The sequence below is a fragment of the Rhinolophus sinicus genome, chromosome 1 (genome assembly GCF_057876585.1).
Source record: "Rhinolophus sinicus isolate RSI-liver-muscle chromosome 1, RSI-T2T, whole genome shotgun sequence".
Lineage (NCBI taxonomy): Eukaryota > Metazoa > Chordata > Mammalia > Chiroptera > Rhinolophidae > Rhinolophus > Rhinolophus sinicus.
The window spans coordinates 160,652,255-160,672,105 of record NC_142501.1 but is presented as its reverse complement, the minus strand read 5'-3'; the positions used below and the strand labels follow the sequence as shown (position 1 = coordinate 160,672,105).

The following is a 19,851-nucleotide window of genomic DNA, read 5'->3' as shown; positions in this document are numbered from 1 at the left end:
CATAGACTCCACCTCTCATCTAGAAGAGCATGTGGGGTGGGAGATATGCAGGGATCATCTCTGGAAAATAAAATCTTACACTTCACAAACATTAAAAATCTGGGAAATGCCATGATGTTTTTTACTGATAAACTGGCTGACACGTGGCTATACAACTTTATGCCAGTATTTTTGGTTGGAAACTCTTTGATCACCTCTTCATAAGATAGCAATATTGTAATATTTTTCTATAAAGAAGTCTTTTAATTTAATCATTCCTCTAGGATGGCTGATCAAAATTTTTTTTTTTTTTAATTTTATTGGGGAAGGGGAACAGGACTTTATTGGGGAACAGTGTGTATTTCCAGGACTTTTTTCCAAGTCAAGTTATTGTCCTTTCAATCTTAGTTGTGGAGGGTGACGTTCAGCTTCAAGTTGTTGTCCTTTCAGTCTTAGTTGTGGAGGGTGCAGCTCAGCTCCAGGTCCAGTTGCCGTTGCTAGTTGCAGGGGGCGCAGCCCACCATCCCTTGCGGGAGTCAAGGAATTAAACCGGCAACCTTGTGGTTGAGAGCCCACTGGCCCATGTGGGAATCAAACTGGCAGCCTTCGGAGTTAGGAGCATGGAGCTCCAACCACCTGAGCCACCAGGCCGGCCCTGGCTCATCAAATTTTTTAATTGCTGATATTTAAAAATATTTGTTTCAGTTTTACAACTTCTTATTAATATATTATATTTTAGGGTTGATGTCTAATTTGAAAATATCTTTGCCAAGTTTTTTTCATGTATGAGCTCTGAAAATTCAGGGCATCAGTGAAAACTGGCCATACTCATTAGATAGTTGTCTGTTTATTTGTTGCAGAAGCATATTTTGAGTTTTATATTATCTTTATCAATGTCAGTATTTTGTATCAAATCAGCAAGAAATTTTGATTTTTTTTCCAAATGATATTATGATTCCTTTCTCTCCACTAGCTAGGGTATCAAAGAATCTAAGAACCTATTTATTAGTTCTACTAAAAATGTCTCCTCCTTTTAAGGAATCCCTGCTTTAGAATGATCTAGGACAAAAATCTGTTGCAATTTGTTTCTTGATGTCCAAACACATTCCATTGATTTCATCATGCATTTTTATCACTTTTATTTCATATCTCATTAATTTTTTATCAGAATTTTCTCTTCTCTAATAAAAGCACTTATAGATGACAAAGGAATGCACCTTCCTTTTACATCCAAATTAAGAGTCTATAATTCCTCGGTTGTTTTACTGAAACATCCCAAATTGTGTCTCCAAATTTCAGTTGAAATGGTATGTCCCCAAACTCAACTTCCCCTTAGCCAGATCCCAAAAATACAGGTGTACATTCAAGCACCTCCAAACACAAGGGGAAATGGTATAGTGCAATTTGACATGCAGAGAAATAGCAGCCATAACTGATTGCGGTTAAAATGTCTTACTTTTGCAAAACGCAAAAAAAACATATGTAAACACTCTCCCAGGGCCCATATTGAGACTTCAGAAGGAACCTGTGCAAGTGAGGGGCCCTGAAACTAAATTTTATTAGCTTCACAATAAATCCACACTTAGTAATCAGTAATTAACCGTCAAGCATTGTACTAAGTGATTTATATATATTGACATAATTTAATGCCCATAAAACACATAAGTGGTAAGTACTATGTTGCACAGATGCAGAGTGTTTAAGTAACTTGATCCCACAGACAAATAGTGGTGGAATCAGCATTTATTTAATAGAAGACAATCTGACTCTAGGACCCACACTCTTTTTTTAATGAATAAACGCCTTTATTTATTTATTTAAACTTTTTTTTTTTTTTCCATTCATTTCAGGTATACAAAACAATGTAATAGTTAGACATTTATCATTTATATCCCTCACACAGTGGTAACCCCCTTCCCCCCTCTACTACCCCTCTGGCATTGCATGCAGTCATTACATTTCCACTGTCTCTATTCCTAATGCTGTACTCCACTTCTTGTAACTATATATATATAATTGTACTTGATATTCATTATTGTTCAGGTTCAGCTTCAGGTGTACAGTGCAGTGATCAGGCATCTACATCATCCCTGAGGTGGCCTCCCTAATGAGACAAGTCTCCATCGGATACCCTACCAAGTCTTTACAACATTATTGATTACATTCACCAAATTGACTTTCTTATCCCCGTGGCCATCTTGTGGCTACTACTTGTGCTTTCTAATCCCTTCACCTTCCCCCTTATGTGCACCACCCCCATCTAGCAACCCTCAGTTTTTCCTCTATGTCTCTGAGACTATTTCTGATTAGTTCATTCATTTATTCTTTTCTTTAGATTCCACATATAAGTGAGATCATACAGTATTTGTCTTTCTCTGTGTGATTTATTTCACTTAGAATAATGTTCTCTAGGTCCATCCATGTTGTTGCAAATGGTACGATTTCATTCTTCTTTATGGCTGCATAATACTCCATTGTATAAATGTACCACAGTTCCTTAATCCAGTCATCTACCGATGGGCATTTCGGTTGTTTCCATGTCTTGGCTATTGTATATAGTGCTGCAATAAACATAGGGGTGCATATATTTTTTCAAATTAGAGTTTTGGATTTCTCCGGATAGATACCTAGGAGTGGAATTGCTGGGTTATAAGGTAGTTCCATTTTCAGATTTTTGAGATACCTCCATACTGATTTCCACAGTGGCTGCACCAATGTGCAATCCCACCAACAGTGCACAAGGGTTCCTAGGACCCACACTCTTAACCACTGTGATTCTGGTGTTCAGGAAGATGAAGGAAAACAAAACTCCAAACTGGACATAAGCTTGATCCATTCGGCTATTATTTCTATTAAATTCCCTCAAAATGGTTGCATCTGTACTTTAGATTAGTCTAAACCAAGGCAATTTGGACTTGGTTGTTTTATTAGGAAATTTCATTAATAAACTATTCACCTGCATAGGATTCGCCTGCCAGGATTAACTGCCTTTGCCCTGAAGTTTGGGATTTACATGTTTCTAACAAAGTAGGCCAATTGTTTCAGCCCAGGAAAGCAATAGGGGGAATAAGGGGTGGGGGAGGGAGGCTCTTTCTTTTCTGCCTTTCTTTAGATAGCACAAAGAAATGTCTTAAAGACTTTTGAAACGTCATGTGAGTGTCATACCAGTAGTTTGCAATTACTTAGGTACCTGAGGGAAATTGGTGCTGTTTACTTATTGAACCTGATAAAGGCTATTTTGCAGATATTTGAGCTGTTTTCCATCTTATGACACAGAAGCTTTTTTTTTTTTTTTGTCTTTATAACAGAAGATTGTAATCAGGAAATACTCTGATTGCCCTACATGGCTGGGCTTGCTCTCCATTTGGACCAGCCAATTGACTTCTGCTTAGCGTAGAAGTCAAGGCCCAGTGATCTCTCACAGGCAAAATCAGCAAGTTAGAGCTCTACAGCCTGCAGTGGACAGACGGGAAGGTGGAGATGGGGAAGGTGGCACAAATAAAATGTGTGGAAGATACTTCTCTTGGCAAGTACCCAAAAGTTACCAATTTATTGTGCTTATTGTGTTGTGCAACGTTTGTCAACTTTTTATGATGGACATAGTAATATCTCTAGAGCTTATATTTAAACATTATAGAAACATATTGAATCACTCTGCATGAAGATTAGCGTCCTAGAATATTCAGTTTTCTGTAGCCATGTATTTTATAAATGTAGCACACATTGCCTTTTGAAACTTTTGCTGCTTCTTTTGTTCAGTTTAATAAACATTGACTGGGCCGCTACTCTATTTGAGACACAATGGTGAAAATAGGAGATACAAAGTGACTATAGTTAGACCCTGCCCACAGGAGTTCAGAGCCTAGTGGAGAAGAGCTGAGTCAACAAATAACAATATAACTATATCTGTGAAACCACAGGAGTGTGTACAAAGTATAACAGTAAAATGGGGAGAGAAGAGTTATCTCAGGAGAGGGAGAGAGATTAGGGAAATCTGTACAGAGGAGGTGGTTCTTGGCTGCTTCTAAAAGAAAAAAGTTGCTTCTACTATGTGACTGTCTTTTCCCTTGAACCCAGATGTTATATTCATTTTTTAAAATTGAGCAGCTTCTGCCCTAAGAACACTCAAGAGTACATGTTGGTAGAACGTCCACCTTCAGGATGTCCTTTTAACACATGTATCTCAGATATTTGTGAAATTCATTTCCTAACTAAAACTACTTCGTTGTATTTTGTCACTTATTTAGGTTAAGTCATTATATTGCCACTTCCCCCATGGATTATTTTAATTGTGAAAATAATAAAAACACATACAGAAAATGTGGACAAAGGAATCACCTATAACCAACCTGTCTAACATAACTAATGTTGTTGGGGTGATGTGAAATCTTCTGGTCTCTTTTCTGATATATTTTTTAGAAATTGTATTGTGAAATATACATACAAGTGAATATATATAGTTTATGTATAATTTAAAGACTATTGATAAAACATGTGATTGTATATCCACCACCTATTATATAGTTTATAGCATACACCTTTGAAACTTCCTCAGACCACATCCCCCACTTTCTCTCCCTACAAGCAGCTCCAGTACCAAATTTTCAGTTAATCATTCCTTTTCTTTTAAAAATAGATTACATGTATCCGTGAGAAATACATTGTGTAGTGTTTGGATTTTACGTAAGTGGAATCACATTGAATGTATTTTTCTATGACTTTCTTTTTCAACATTATGGTTTGTTTCCTTTTTGGGTAGAGGACCTGATTGGGAGCTGCCAGAGAATACTGGGTGCTGTCAGCATTTACTGCCCTGCACCACTTAACACATTGCATACGGATCACGAGAATCTTCTTTTTTTTTTTTCTGAGCCATGCGTTAAGGACGGATAACGAGAATTCTCGTTTTTACTGTTGACTCTTTTTACTTTGCATATTTTATTGAATTATTTGCAGAATAATTATTTATAGAATAATTTATTTGTAGAATCTATTATTTATAGAAAAATAATAAATGACATAGAAGCATTTACGCTTTAAAGAGAAGAGTGCATTTTAAAGTAGTTTCTTTTAAAAACCTGCCGGAACGGAGGGGTATGAGGGATTTAAACCCCGCCATACGCAACGTGTTAACATTACATTTTGGAGCTTCTTCCATGTTTGCCTATAGCCATAGAAATTTGTATTGCTGTGTAGTATTTCAATGTATGAAAATATCACACTTCATATGTTCATTCTACTGTGGATGGACTTTGGGAATCTTTCCAGTTTATTACTATTACAAAAAATGCTGCAATTCGTGTTTTCCCCCCTCTTTTTTTGCACACATCCAAGAGTTTCTCTGCCATAGATACCTAGAAATAGAACTTCTGGGTCTCAGAGCCTGAGCATCTTCAACCGGACTGAGAAATAATAACATTAATCAGTTTCCAGAGCACTTGAACCAATTTCCACTTTCATCAGCTCTCAGTGAGGGTTCTTGCTACATATACAGCTTTGGTGTAATTAGCACCACGCTCTAGCCAACTGAGCTAACCGGCCAACCCCCACCTGTTTTCATAATACTTCTAAACAAGGGCCAGAATGACATACTGCTGTATCTTCCTCTTTATGTAAAGCTAAATGCAGAGCAGATGCTCAGTAAAAATCTTTTGGTTGTTTGATTTTGAAGAATATATTCAATACAGTTAAAGACTATACTGTACTGAAACATATAATTATTATTTCCATATATAAGTAAAGTCTTTGCTTTTAAAAAAGAAATTAATACATACATACATACATACATAAACATATATTTAGACACATGCACACACAAGGAAACACGTAAATACATAATACATGTTTATTAACACAGGAAGTGGGAGCAAGGAAATCATATTTTTTCAGTTACAAACAGACATTCTGAAAAAAGTTTTTCTTACACATGCACACACACATATGAATGTAGTATGTGTAGGCATGTGTGGGCATGTGTGTATGAGTGTGTGTACTTCCTTAGATATTTGCATCTGAGAATAAAATGGGTTTTAAAACAGTCATTTAAACATAATAATTAACTTCAGAAGCTCTTCATTTGGAAACACTGATTAAAATTCTCAATTGTCAATTTGTGTAGAAATCAAATTAAAAATACATAGTTTAAAGTAAGCTTAAATATGCACCTATCTAAGCAGAAATAGAGCTTCAGTAATTACTTGAAACCCTAAATTTTCCTTTTCTCTATCTGTAACAGATTTTCATCCTTCTACTTCACCCACCAATTTAAAACCACCTTTGTTTTAAAATATAAACGTTTTGTTCATCTGTCAAAGCTATGTCAAGACAAACTTTGAGACTTTTAAAGCTACAAATAGTGTATTTGTGCAATTTAAACATATTTTTTAACCAGCAAAATATAAAAATTTAAATTATAGTTCTAATAAGAGAATGAAGTAATTTCTTATGAGCCAAATACCTAATTTTCATCTAAAATTTAAGTAGTTACTAAATAATAATACATTAAAAAGAGTAGACAAATGTATTTGTTATCTAATAATTTTGAGAATTATTAGGAAAAAATTCTTTTCAGATACTTCAATTGCAGAGAAGTTGTGTTCCATCAGTTAGGAGATAAGTAGCAGAGAATACAAGCTTTTGAAATAAGTAGCAGAGAATATATTGTTATTATAGTCTCTGCTACTTATCTCATTAGGTTTCCTAATGAGATAAGGTATTATATACCAATGAGATAAGGTATAATACCAATATAAGGTATTATAATGGGTCTCATATTTAAAATATTACATTTTTTATTGATAATATTTATTTAGGGGTTTAATTTTAATAGGCATAAATGGAGAGGCAGGGCCCTGAAGGGCCTGAAAAATCTGGATAATTATGAAATCTGCATTTCATTTTGTACAGTACAGACTTTAACTTCACAATAAATACACATATACCTGACCTCAGCTGTCTAATAATTGAAAGACCCTGAAATCTGGAACCAGCACACAGCTTTGAATACGGTCCTTGACACCTGACAGCTACGTGACCTCTCAAAGCCTGCATTCCCACATCCTGACTATCTCACAAGACTGGGAAGATTAAGGGAAAAACTGTATGCAAAGGCCATTAGTAAACTATAAAATACTGAACAGATGTTTACTATTATTATTACTATTGGTTCAAATTCCAGCTTTATTATTTAATATCTGTATGGCTTATATGGCAAGCTGCTTAACTTTTTGAAGCCTATTTCCTTACCTGAAAATGGCAGTTTATGAGAATTAAATGAGACAATACAAATAGAAAGCTTAAGCACAGAGTAGATGCTAAGGGCGTGGTAAGGGTAACTATTATTTCTTATTGTTACCCATTACCCCTATCAGGAGAAATACTGCTTTAATTCATTCATCCAATAATAATAATAGATTATAGCAAACTTGGAAGAGACCTGAATTGAATAGCACATAGCTATGGCAAAGGAACAAATCTTTTCTCTATATAGAGCTAACTGACCAATGTGAAAACTGACCTTTGTCCTTATTAGGTAACTGGGTGAACCAAACCTGGACACAAACTATATAAACAAATTTCACATGCAAAGAAAATTATTGCAAAGCCCATGGATCAGCGTCTACAATCTGATGAGTATTGCACTCATAAAATATTTGGATAAGAATTATCATTGCCTGTTTATTCCTTACAAGGACACTTAAATCATATGACCTATTTTTTTTCTCTTTGCTTTAGTTTTTGTATCACCCTGTCCTTGAAAATCTGTACTCTGTACTTCCTTATCACCCATTTCTGAAACCAAATGCCTTTGGCTGTCTCCACCCAGCTGTCTTTTTTCCATGTTTTTCTGAGAGGTTGAAAAAGTGGGTCACCATGGAGAAAAGTCATGTGCTACCTCTCAGAGGCTTAACTCACTTTCCCCTACAGCCCTTGAGGTCAGATGTCTCCAAAATGTTAATGACCTAAATTCAGATCAGCAACATGCCAGGGAAACCAGACAGCTGTATGGGACAATTCTGGCTCCAAATGATGCTAACTCTTTATGTGATTCCTGTTTTTCGTTTTGGTTTGTTTTTTAAGTGACAGACAGTTGAAAAGTATAAAATTTTTGGTGTATTGCCATAGCACATAGAACAATAGTAATGTAAACCAAGCAGTATTGTTTTATTTCTCCATAAGTATTAATGCATAGCACTGTGTGTTCCCAGGAGCCACTGAATCATGGTAACTTCTGATCTTATCCCAACCAGTTGCACAAGTACTGGAAAACAAACACCTGTTTATTTGTTAATGCAACTGAGGGAACTTGATCATTGGGTTTCAATGACTCTAAAATATATACTCGTATTATATTTCAGACCAAACAATGTATTTCCTTTCATATATAGGTTTGTTGTAATAATCAATTTCTTTTTAGAAAAACTAGTTTCAGGTGTATGAAACAATGTAATAGTTAGACATTTACACCCCTCACAAAGTGATAACCCCTCTCTCCCAATCTACTACCCCTCTAACATCGTATATAGCTGTTACAATTCCATTGACTCTATTCCCTATGCTGTACTCCACATCCCGTGACTATACTCACATATGTATATATATATATATATATATATATGATTATAGTTGAAATTCAGAATTATTCAGCTTCAGCTTCAGGTGTGCAGCGCAGTGGTCAGGTATCTACACCGTCCATGAAGTGGTCTCCCTAGTAAAACAAATGCCCATCTGACACCCTACCAAATCTTTACAATATTATTGATTATAATCCTCAAACTGCCTGTCATATCCCCATGGCAACATTGTGACTACTAAATTGTACTTTCTAATCCCTTTGCCTTGTCCCTCATTCCTCACCCCACCTCTCATCTAGCAACCATCAGTTTTTTCTCTGTATCTGTGAGTCTGTTTCTGTTTACTTTGCTCATTTATTCTGTTCTTTAGATTCCACATATAAGTGAGATCGTATGGTATTTGTCTTTCTCCATCTGACTTATTTCACTTAGCATAATATTCTCTAGGTCCATCCATGTCATTGCAAATGGTAAGATTTCATTCTTCTTTATGGCCGAGTAATAGTCCATTGTATAAATGTACCACAGCTTCTTTATCCAGTTGTCTATTGATGGGCATTTCAGTTGTTTCCATGTCTTGGCTATTGTGAATAGTGTTGAAATAAACGTAGGGGTGCATATATTTTTTTGAATTAGTGTTTTGGGTTTCTCTGGACAGATACCCAAAAGCGGAATTGCTGGGTCATAAGGTATTTCCATTTTCAATTTTTGAGATACCTCCATACATACAGTTTTTCACAGTGGCTGCACCATCAATTTCCTATTTGATTGATGATCAGGAACTGAACAGGAGATACTATTTTCTATGATTTCATAAGACATATGTGAACCAGAGAATAGGAGATAAACCCCATGAAAATTCAGGGACTCATTGCCCACAGGAAGTTCCTGGGAATCACATGGTATGGAACATCTCAAGGTATCTCCTCCAAAGTGAAAGATAAATTGCTGCACTTTGCACAGTCTTCCACTAAAGGAGAGGGACTAGGTGGACCTTTTAGATTTTAAGGGTAACATATACCACATTTGAGTGTGCTCATCAACCTGATGTCATTGAACACAGAGCTGGAAAGAGAGCCACACAATTGCTCTCATGAGCCAGTACCAGCCAGTGCCAACACACCATTGCCTTATTAAAAAATATTGAAGACCTGAATTTTAGTTTATGTGGATTATATCTATAAATATTTCTAGCATTAGGAATGAGAACTGAGAAATTCTTAAAATTTATTTATTTGTACTATTAAAAATAACAATAACCCCACTACCTAACATAAATATCATTGTTTATAAAACCTAACTATATTTTCCAAAACAAAACAAAACAAAAAACAATTAGTGAGAAGAGGACCATTGTTTTATATTTTGGCAAACCTTTTAATGTCTGGGTTAGTAGAAGACAACTGGATTCTCATATTTCCTTCTACATCATTCTGTTGTGATATGCTGTTTTAAGTACAGTATATGAAGAAAATCTGGTCCCACACAGATATGTTATTAGAAAAGAGAGGAGTGTGTATTTTAGTAGCCATTTTAGATCATTGTAGATATTTTTCTTTAATATTACACTAAAACTCAAAAAGTGGCAGTTTCTTAAAGGTTAGTTATAATGTAGAATCTGAAACCATGTACTGAACTTTTAAACGCTATTACAATAAAGTCCATTGGCCTCTCTTGCATTTTGAGTGGATCTTTTACCCACCATGATTCTATGACATAAAACATTGGTGATTTGGAAAGTATTGCTTCACTGAGTTACGCAAATCTTCCAAATGTTGACATACTTCATTATATAATGTTAAAAATTATATTCACTAATATCACCACCAATCTCACCAGTAAAGTCCTTAAAACTATTGGGAAACTATCAAGCTCACAGTGGTGGATACAAGTTTCCCAAAATCCTAATTTTCATTCCAATTTTTCTCATTGACAATAAACACTGTCAGTTGTTTTCCTTGAAGTAACAGTTTCCCTTCATGAATCTTTAAATAAAATGTTCATCTTCTCAATGTCCAGATCTAAATAACCATCGTTTTCTGTCAGCCATTTTTTCAAGTAAAAAATGATGTTCCATGAGAAAAGCAGCTAATTCAGCACGTAGCTCAATCACCCAGGTGCTTCCACTCAAGACAAATATTGTACTTCTCAGTGTGCAGCCAAAGTGTTTATACATATTTTTCATTTGCTTACATAGAATATTTTAAAAATGCATAATCGAGTGTCAAGATTTAATTAAATTAGTAATTTTACTGCTCCATCCAGGACATTCTTAAGGCAAACTGGCTTTTTACCCTCTGGGGTTTGGTGTTGACTGCAAGTGCATGAGAGTAAGAAAACACAGTAACTCCTAGTAGTACAATTTGGTGCCACTGTGTTGAGTCATACTGAGATTCCATTTTAACCACATGGCTTCACACCATTAGAGTAAATGTCAGCACACAGAAACAGTGTTATAAGATTGTTCCATTTTAGTATGATAACAAAAATAATTCCGGCCTCACAGACTCCAGAGAGGATCTCCCCAGGGGTCTACGGACCACATTTTGAGAAGTGCTGCACAAGAGAACTGAAAAAATATCCAGCCACACATCCTCTTCTGGGACCTCTGCATACATATAAGGACCATACAAATGTGAAAGATTGAACATTTCTGGAAAGATGTTTCTGCAGGTTACTAGGCTGTAAAGAAAGAAGAGAGGAAGAAAAGGAAAAAAGAAAAGGAAGACTTATTGAGAGCTATATGAAACAAATGTATCATGTCCATAGTCCCTCTTGAGGAGGCAGGTCTAGACTGCCATGATTTACCATGAGACCATATGGCTGTTTCATAACACCCGTCATCCCTGTTACCACGCAGCTGTAACACTGGACTGAAGACATCCAATACAGAGGCGCATAGAAACCGGGATATTATGAGGACGTGAATGAAACAGCTCTTCTGAAACAGAGATTAACTGAGAAATCAGACTGTCTCCAAAATTTAAGAGGGGAAATTTAAAAAGAAAGAAAGAAAAGAGGAAGGGAGGGCTGGAGGGAGGGAGAGCAGGCGGGAGGAAAGGAAGAAGGGAGGGAGGAAGGGAGAAAGAAAGGAAGAATCTGTTAAATGTAGGGGACATAGACGCTAGGAGAGAAAATGACACACAGATAGGAAACCGGGTAGTCAGGGCTATGATAGCTCACAAGCATACAAAAGTTATAATAAGCTGACGTTACAAGGAAGGAGACATAATGAGTTAGGAAAAACAGTGAGGTAGAGAAAGGGGGCTGAAGAGAGTGTAAGCAAGTTGGTCAGTAGAGGCAGAAGCAGTAAAAGCCGGGACGAAGAGGAACCAAGTCACCATGATGGTCAACAAACTCCTGCTACTGAAAGGCTAACTACAATAGAAAATCCGTTTCTGCCAGGCCTCATCTCTTAGCTGAGATTCCTTTTGTCTATGGACAGCCTTCCAAACACCCACTGTTTGTTGTTGTTGTTGTTTTGAAGTAACTTGAGTAAGTCTTTGTTCCTTGTATCCAACGGAGCCTAATTAACTCCTAACTACTTGGGAAGGCATCATGCTAGGTGTTTTTGCATCATTATCTCAACTTTTTGTTATTTTATTTTATTTATATTTATATATTTTTTATTATTAGTTTCAGTGTACAAAACAATGTAATAGTTAGACATTCATACCCCTCACAAAGTGATAACCCCCCCACCCCCAATCTACTACCCCTCTGACATCGTATACAGCTGTTACAGTTCCACTGTCTCTATTCCTTATACTGTACTCTACATCCTGTGACTGTATATATATATAAAATTATAGTTGATATTTATTGTTCAGCTTCAGCTTCAGATGTATAGTGCAGTGGTCAGGCATCTACACTGTCCTTGAAGTGGTCTCCTTAATAAGACAAGTGTCCATCAGATACCGTACAAAATTTTTACATTATTGATTATATTCCCCAAACTGTCTTTCGTATCCCCGTGGTAATCTTGTGGTTGATTGTGCTTTCTAATCCCCTCACCTTCTCCCTCATCCCCACCCCTCCTCATGTAGCAATCTTCAGTTTTTCCTCTATGTCTCTGAGACTGTTTCTGATTAGTTTGTTCATTTATTCTTTTCTTTAGAGTCCACAAATAAGTGAGATCATATGGTATTTGTCTTTCTCCGTCTGACTCATTTCACTTAGCATAATGTTCTCTAGGTCCATCCATACCGTTGCAAATGGTAAGATTTCAGTCTTCTTTATGGCTGTGCAATACTCCATTGTATAAATGTACCACAGTTTCTTAATCCAGTCATCTACCATTTCGGTTGTTTCCATGTCCTGGCTATTGTGAATAGCACTGCAATAAAAAACAGGGATGCATAAATTTTTTCTAATTAGTGTTTTGGATTTCTCTGGTTTGTCATTTTATTTTTAATTATCTCAATTTTAACTGTCTTTCTTGATTTAAGCATATGTACCAACCATGCTCCCACACATCAGGTGCAATGGGAACTCACAAAGTTGACATGATTTTCATGTTCCGTAAGCCGTAAGATACTTAAAATATAGAGGCCACAGGCCAGAGGGAAATGTGTAGTTGAAGAATTTGTTGCTTTTTCTTCCCGGTTCAAAAAGAGAAAAAGAATTGAACTACATAGCAGTAGGTTGTTGATAAGAGAAAAGGGTGTACCCAGTTGGGATTCTCTTAGTTACAAAAACAAATTCAGTTGAATTAAATTCAGCAAACAAGGAGAATTTACTATAAGACTACAGAGGTATCTCACGGAAGCATAAAGAAATGCTCAACCTCAGAAATAGCCACACTTACATCTCCTCTGTGTCTGTTTCTTTAACCTCTGCTTCCTTCTGTCCACGTACCCTAGCTTCCTCTGTTTTCCTCCCTGGCAGAATAAGGAATAAGGCTCCACACAATTCCTGAGTTTGCAGGTCACCGGGCTACCTCACAGGGAAATTGAATCAATCTCTTCCTTCCCTCCTTTCTTCCTTCCCTTTACTCCTCATCCACCTCCATTCCAAATTTATGAGGAAAGTGTTGGTCCAGCTTGGGTCAAATATTCATCGTTGGTACAGTGAACTGCAGATGACAGGCAGAGTCAAGGAACCCATAAAATGGGAATGACGATGGAGTAATAATATGGGGATTAGGGAGTGGTTGATCTTATCAGCTGGGATCAGCAGATTGGGGCAGTTAGGTAAAGGAGGGGTTGGGAGGCTGTTTGTTAATAGTTGGCTAATTCCAAAAGATGTCTACTACACATATATACACCAAGTCAGGCAAAACAACGTTTACGTGATCCCAATGGATGCAGCTCCATCTTGTGACCTTGCGAAAGGACATTCCAGATTTACCACCCTCAAAAAACCCACAAAAATCTGCTGCCCCCCCAGCAATGATGTCAGAATGAGTTTTAAGGAATCTGTCCCTTTGCTGGCCTCCCCCTACCATGTACCTGTGCTTCTCAGAGCCCACTTTGTACCAGACACGCTCAGCCCCCATGCAGTACCCCACATGCCAGACCTGCTCCTTTCCTTTCCTTTCACTCAAGCAAAATCTGTTCCATGTTACAGTCTTTTGCTCCAGGAGAACAGCTGGGAAACTCACCTGTGTTAGAGCTTTCATGGTCTAATACTGTTAACCATTCCAAAAAACAGTAATGTTTATTAGATATAATTTCATATTTTAGAGGAGGGGTTCTGATGATAGCAACAACCTTCAGCCAATTTGAAAAAAAGAAAAAGTTACTTTAAGAAAGGAGCTCTACCACTGTACTACTTACCATGCAACCATCTCATTTAAAATGTGGGACTTGACCTTTCCTTCTCTTTCCTTTCCAAACTGGCAATCTTGTTTTCCAGACCTACTTTGTAACTGCTGTCTCTGAGTTTTCACATAATAGCCATCATACTGTATTCTTTGCCTAATAAATAACATTATAAATCAAAGGCACTAAATGCAAAATCCTAAGGAGTCTGCATTTGTGCAAAACAGTCTAAAACCATCAAGAATGAACAAATTCAGTTTTTAATGTGTCCTAAGAGAGTTTTCAACGATGAGAGTTTTCTGAAATTTGCAATTTCTCTCCTCTTAGCATGCAAATATACAATTGTCTAGTAAGAATTGTTGTTGTTTTTTAAGGAAACATTGATGTTTACGTGCATTTTAATAAGTATGAACAGTACTTTCAGTTCCCTTTTCATTTAAGATGCTGCAGAAACTGACCTACTTAATCTAAAATTCCGTCTGTAACTATGGTACACTAACTAGTGAGATGAGGTTATAAATTATTCTGTCAGACATTCCAGCTCACTGTCAGCTGAAAAATCTCTACTCAGATCTTAGGCTTTAATTCTCCATAGCTCTTGCACAAAAAGGCCATATGTCTTACTGGTTAGACAATGGATTCACTAACCAGACTTCCTAAGTTTAAATCCTTCAGTCAACAGTTGGGAGACTCTGGGAAAGTTGTTTAAGCTATCTACGCCTCAGTCTCCTTACCTGTAAAATGGGGATATTATCTACTTATATGATTATAAAGATTAAACAAATTAATATCGCAAAGCTCTTAGAATAGCAATTGGCCATACTAAAGGTTAATTATTATTCCACTAAATTTACAACCTCCATTGATTCTTAGTTACTACTGACAAAGACTCTCTCTACTTGACCTAATTTTAACCAGGCTCCTGTGAGCTCTCTGCTGGATCAGGCCAGACCTGTGCTTCCCTCTCTGTCCTTGTAGAATCCATTTGAAGAGGAATCATGCTACACAGTTTAGCAAAAATCCCCCACCCTTGATATCTTATCACCCTGGCCTGCCTTCAGCAAGAATTCTGTTGAGTCTGCTAGCAAAACCCCTCCTTTTCCCTGAGTAATTTTCCATCCACTGACCCCTACCCTCTTCCTTGGCTACAAATCCCCACTTGTTCTTGTTGGAGTCTGAGTTGAGTCAGATCTTTCTACCCCACTACAAAACCCCACTGAGGTGGTCCCCCTTGATTAGTCTGTCTTACTGTCACCAAGTCTTGAATAATTTTTCCTTCAACACTGCCCTGTCTTTGTCTTTAAATGATCATTTCTTGTGCAGAGTGAGAGGAGAAGCATATTTTGGAGATGGCTCTAATGTTTTAATCGTGTCTCTAATAAATTAGCCTAATTTATTAATATTTAAGATGTTGGTAGTGAAATATTTATGTCTTAAGAGAATCATAAGAGAATCAAAAATGAGACTATGATTGCTTCGAGGGACCAGCGTGTGAGACAGGAGAATGGACAGTGGGAGTTGTCCACCATAAAAACTGGTGTTATAATAAAACAATTAATTTTGATAAGGTTTGCATTGGTATTGTTCTTCATCATGCAGTCATGAGCTTACTTGTTGAGATGCATGAGTAAGGAACACAGTACAATAGCTGACACTTCCAGCATCTTACTAGAGCTTTGCTAAGAATTATGGCCTCTACAATAAGACTACCCATTACCCCCTAGATAGTTTTTATTCTACTATTCTGTAAGGATTGTGGGAAAATGTTGTTTGACTGAAATGGATTTTAATGACCACACAATTGTAGGAAAGTGCTGAAACACGTATCATTCACAGAAGGATACATACATATTTACTGTTCTGTTATTCCATTCCCAAAGAATAGGTCTTAAGTGCCAAAAAATATTAACTAAAAGCCCACATTGAAAAACTAGATTGTTTAATCTTTAGAAGAAAAATAGAAGGAACGTGGGGATAGCATGTTAAATGTCCTATAGATAATAGAAAATGTTAGGGTCTGTTAAAGCTTATAGACCTGCATATTGTTATAAATCCTACCCTAGACAATGCATGTAAGGAACTGCTCAGTAACCTAAAGCAACACCAGTTGTCTTAGCTTGGGTTTTGTAGAAGCAGAGCCTAAGAAAGGGGCTGTAGCATTTGTACTTTATTGAGTGAATGCTCTTTAGGAAAAAGCTGCAAGGAGGAGAATAAGCAGGATAGGAAAGAGCTGAGTAAGGATACGGTCGCAAGTAAAAGTTTGGGGAAGAACATAGAAGAGTGGAAATGAGTCATTCCGTGGTTACCCTTGGATAGGGGAGGAAGAGTATAACCTCTCATCAGTCTCAGGAAAGGGCTCCACTTAGTCTCTAGAGAAAGTCTCAGGTACGAGCTCTTAGCCAAGCCACTCACAGCCGCTGAAAGAGGGCTGCCCCAGCCTACACAGGGGGTCTGGGCTGGGCAGCGTCTACTACACATCTCCTCATTGTTCTTCAGTGATGGTTTTTAACACATGACAGTGAGAACTTCATTTTGTGCATTCTTTGTATTCCTGGCACGTATCATGGTACCCAGCAGACGATAGGTTTTTACCAAATTGTTTCTTTCATTTAAATTACACATTGAGAGCCTCCTATTGAATTTACAAAGCAATTTCTTAACAGAACCATCCAAATTCAGATTTTGTCTTGCTAAGTAACATCAAGGTGTTTCCCTTCAAGGCCTTGTGATCACCCCCACCCCCACTGCTTAGGTTTTACATTCTTCTCTGCAGAACAATAGGAGACAAAGGAAATTTGGTCTTGTGGTGGGAAGAGTCGCTTGAAAACCCAGAGACCTCAGCCTTACGCTCTCTTCTGGATGCCCAAGTGAAGTCACTGAACTTACCAAAGCCTCCAGTTTGGGGAAAGGAGAATAGTAAATACTTAAAATAGTCTGTTTTACTTCAGATTAGCCATATTGTTCATACTTCTCTTTTTATGTTTACAGAACATATTCCTGGAATCTTCAAATCCTAAGGTGCTGGGCTTGCACACTCTACTGTGGTTAGAGAAGAGCTATGATAAGCTTGTATTTGCTCATCCACTTTGATGCACATGGGAAAACTGACCTCATTCTGCGTGTGTACGTGCATAGAGGATACGCAAGAGGGATCTGAGGGGTGAAAGCTGATGAGGTTACTCGCAAAGGGACATTGCTCCCTCAATAGAGGGAGCATGGGGCCCCTCCAAATGCCTCTTTAACTCTCCTTTAGATTTCATCCACCTAACCATGAATGCCCACAGAGTGGAGAGCTGGATCATGTCCAAGAAAGCCCCCTAATTTCTTGAGGGGATGGAGATAAGCTGCCCAAAATATCGTGGTATTGAAACCATGTAACCGAAGGCATTAAATCATAGAAAACTAGGGAATAAGGACCAACAAGGAAAGTACAAAGATCTTATTGCAGAGGGTATATAAACCCCAATACTCTAATGGAATTAATAGCCTAATTAAAATGTTTGCTCATAAATTACGTCTGGATTAAATTATGGATTAATAAAAGCTTTTTTATAACCACAAATTATACCCAGTATTTACTTCATGAAAATTCCACTAGATTCCACTAGAGCTGAGGGTGGTTGGACTCGGGGAAAGAAAAGAGGGCCTTTGGAAACTGACTTAGGGAGAAAATTTCTGAATGTCTCTGCATGTGTGTGTTCTCAATGTGTGTGTGGATAACTAAATGTGTGAAGTGGGAGGGAAAGCTGGAGTTAGGAGGCGGGAATAAAAAGGTAAAGGCATACTTTTGGAAGCAAGTAAACAGAAAGTTCGTAACCTCAAAGGATAAATCTTAACTATTTCAAAAAATTTCCTACGTTGTTGTCTATTCTCCTCTCAGAGACTAGGTAGAAATCAGATCCTCCTCTCTAGAAACTGATGCTCATGGGAGAAAATTGCACAATACCCATCGTTACACAGTGGCAGGGCCAGAATGCGAACTCTACTGCCCTATCTATCACACCATGGTAGGGCTGGAGAGTAAATAGGTTTGGGGAAGGGAAGGTTGGTTTCTGCTGGCTTGTCCCTTCTCAAGCATGAGAATCTCACCATTGAGATTTAGTTCCTTTCCATATATCACACCCCCTATCCAAACCCTCTCTTTTTTTAGCCTCTAAAATGCCTCAAAGAGGGTTCGATTAATTTGCTAGAGTAGCTCATAAAACTCAGAGGAACGTTTTACTTACTGGATCACCAGTTTAGTATAAAAAGATATAACCCAGGAACAGCCAGATGGAAGAGATGCGTAGGGCAAGGAATGGGGAAAGGGTGTGTAGCTTCCATGCCCCTTTGTAGTACACCACTCTCCCCAAATCTCCATGTGTTCACCAACCCAGAAGCTCTGTAAACCCTGTCTTTTGGGGGTTTTATGGATGCTTATTACATTAGGCATGATTGATGAAATCATTGACCATTGATGATTCGTTCAACTTCCAGTCTTCCTCCCCACCTGGAAGTCAGGGGGTGGGACTGAAATTTCCAATCCTCTAATCACATGGTTGGCTCCATTGGCAACTGGCCCCCATCCTTAGGTGCTTTCCAAGTCACCTCATTAGCATAACAAAAGATACCTTTGTCACTCTTTGGGATCTGTGAGCTGGAAACTGTGGATGAAGACCAAATATATATAAGAAATATATTTTGTTCACCTGAATGACCAAATACATGTTTCTTGTAAATGACAATATTACATATATGTTGTGAGGACTCTTTCATTAAACCTGAGTAAATATAATGAAGTTAAATTGATCTGAAAGAACAGAACTGTGACTTACTTGGTACTTGAACACAATTCCAACTTATTTTGATAAAACAAGTATTTGGTTTGGGTTCTCCATCTGTTTCTGTATTACATTTTATTATCTCCAAAAATAATTTGAAATTTTTAGGCAAGCCTTCATAAGATTCCCATTGAGGAAAATTGATTCAGTGTCTAGGTTATACATTTTGAACTGATTTGAATAACAAATAATGTTTCTTCCAGGTTTTCTAAGTATTTATTTTTGGAACTAAAATTCCAAAGATTAGATAAACTAATGGGTGTTTTTTTCTTTTTAATTTTATATATCTTAATGTATAACTACTGCATATAAGCATACTGATGGTTTCCCTGTTGCAACTTTAAGTTTTTGTGTTATTTGAGTAGCTTAAAAACCTTCATGAATTTTGGGCAACATGCAATATATTGTAGATGCAAAACACCAGACAATAGGCCCAAAATTGAGTTACTTATGCTAAGCCCCAAATCACTAAACCAAGACTTAACATAATTCCAGTTTCAGCTCTCCCAGAAATGGAATCTTAAACCAGCCAATCAGGAATCGCCAAATCAGCACTAGTGAGGTGATCTGCCTGATACACTCCTGTCATCCCCTAAAGGAAAGTGACCTTCCCATAACCAGTTTGCTTTTTTGTTTAGTATAACTTTCCTGTTTCTGCTCCCTTCTGCCTAGAAAAGTTTTTCATTTTGTACAGCTCCTCAGAGCTCCTTTCTGTCT

General features: G+C 37.3%; 1 protein-coding gene and 1 long non-coding RNA gene across 3 annotated transcripts in view; one reads left to right on the top strand and one right to left on the bottom strand.

Annotated features, from left to right (window-relative positions):
* Nucleotides 1-2,772: 2,772 nt before the first annotated feature.
* Nucleotides 2,773-19,851, top strand: part of LOC141569959 (uncharacterized) — a 34,421-nt gene continuing 17,342 nt past the window's right edge. For both annotated transcript variants that reach the window (XR_012493682.2, XR_016018737.1), the window contains exon 1: nt 2,773-3,505. This is a non-coding gene — a long non-coding RNA (uncharacterized LOC141569959). The remainder of the gene's footprint in view (nt 3,506-19,851) is intronic.
* Nucleotides 9,766-19,851, bottom strand: part of SEPTIN11 (septin 11) — a 153,156-nt gene continuing 143,070 nt past the window's right edge. Inside the window, exon 10 of the mRNA XM_074324424.2 lies at nt 9,766-12,888. Within this exon, the coding sequence (XP_074180525.1) occupies nt 12,666-12,888 (223 nt within the window). The 3' untranslated portion in view covers nt 9,766-12,665. The remainder of the gene's footprint in view (nt 12,889-19,851) is intronic.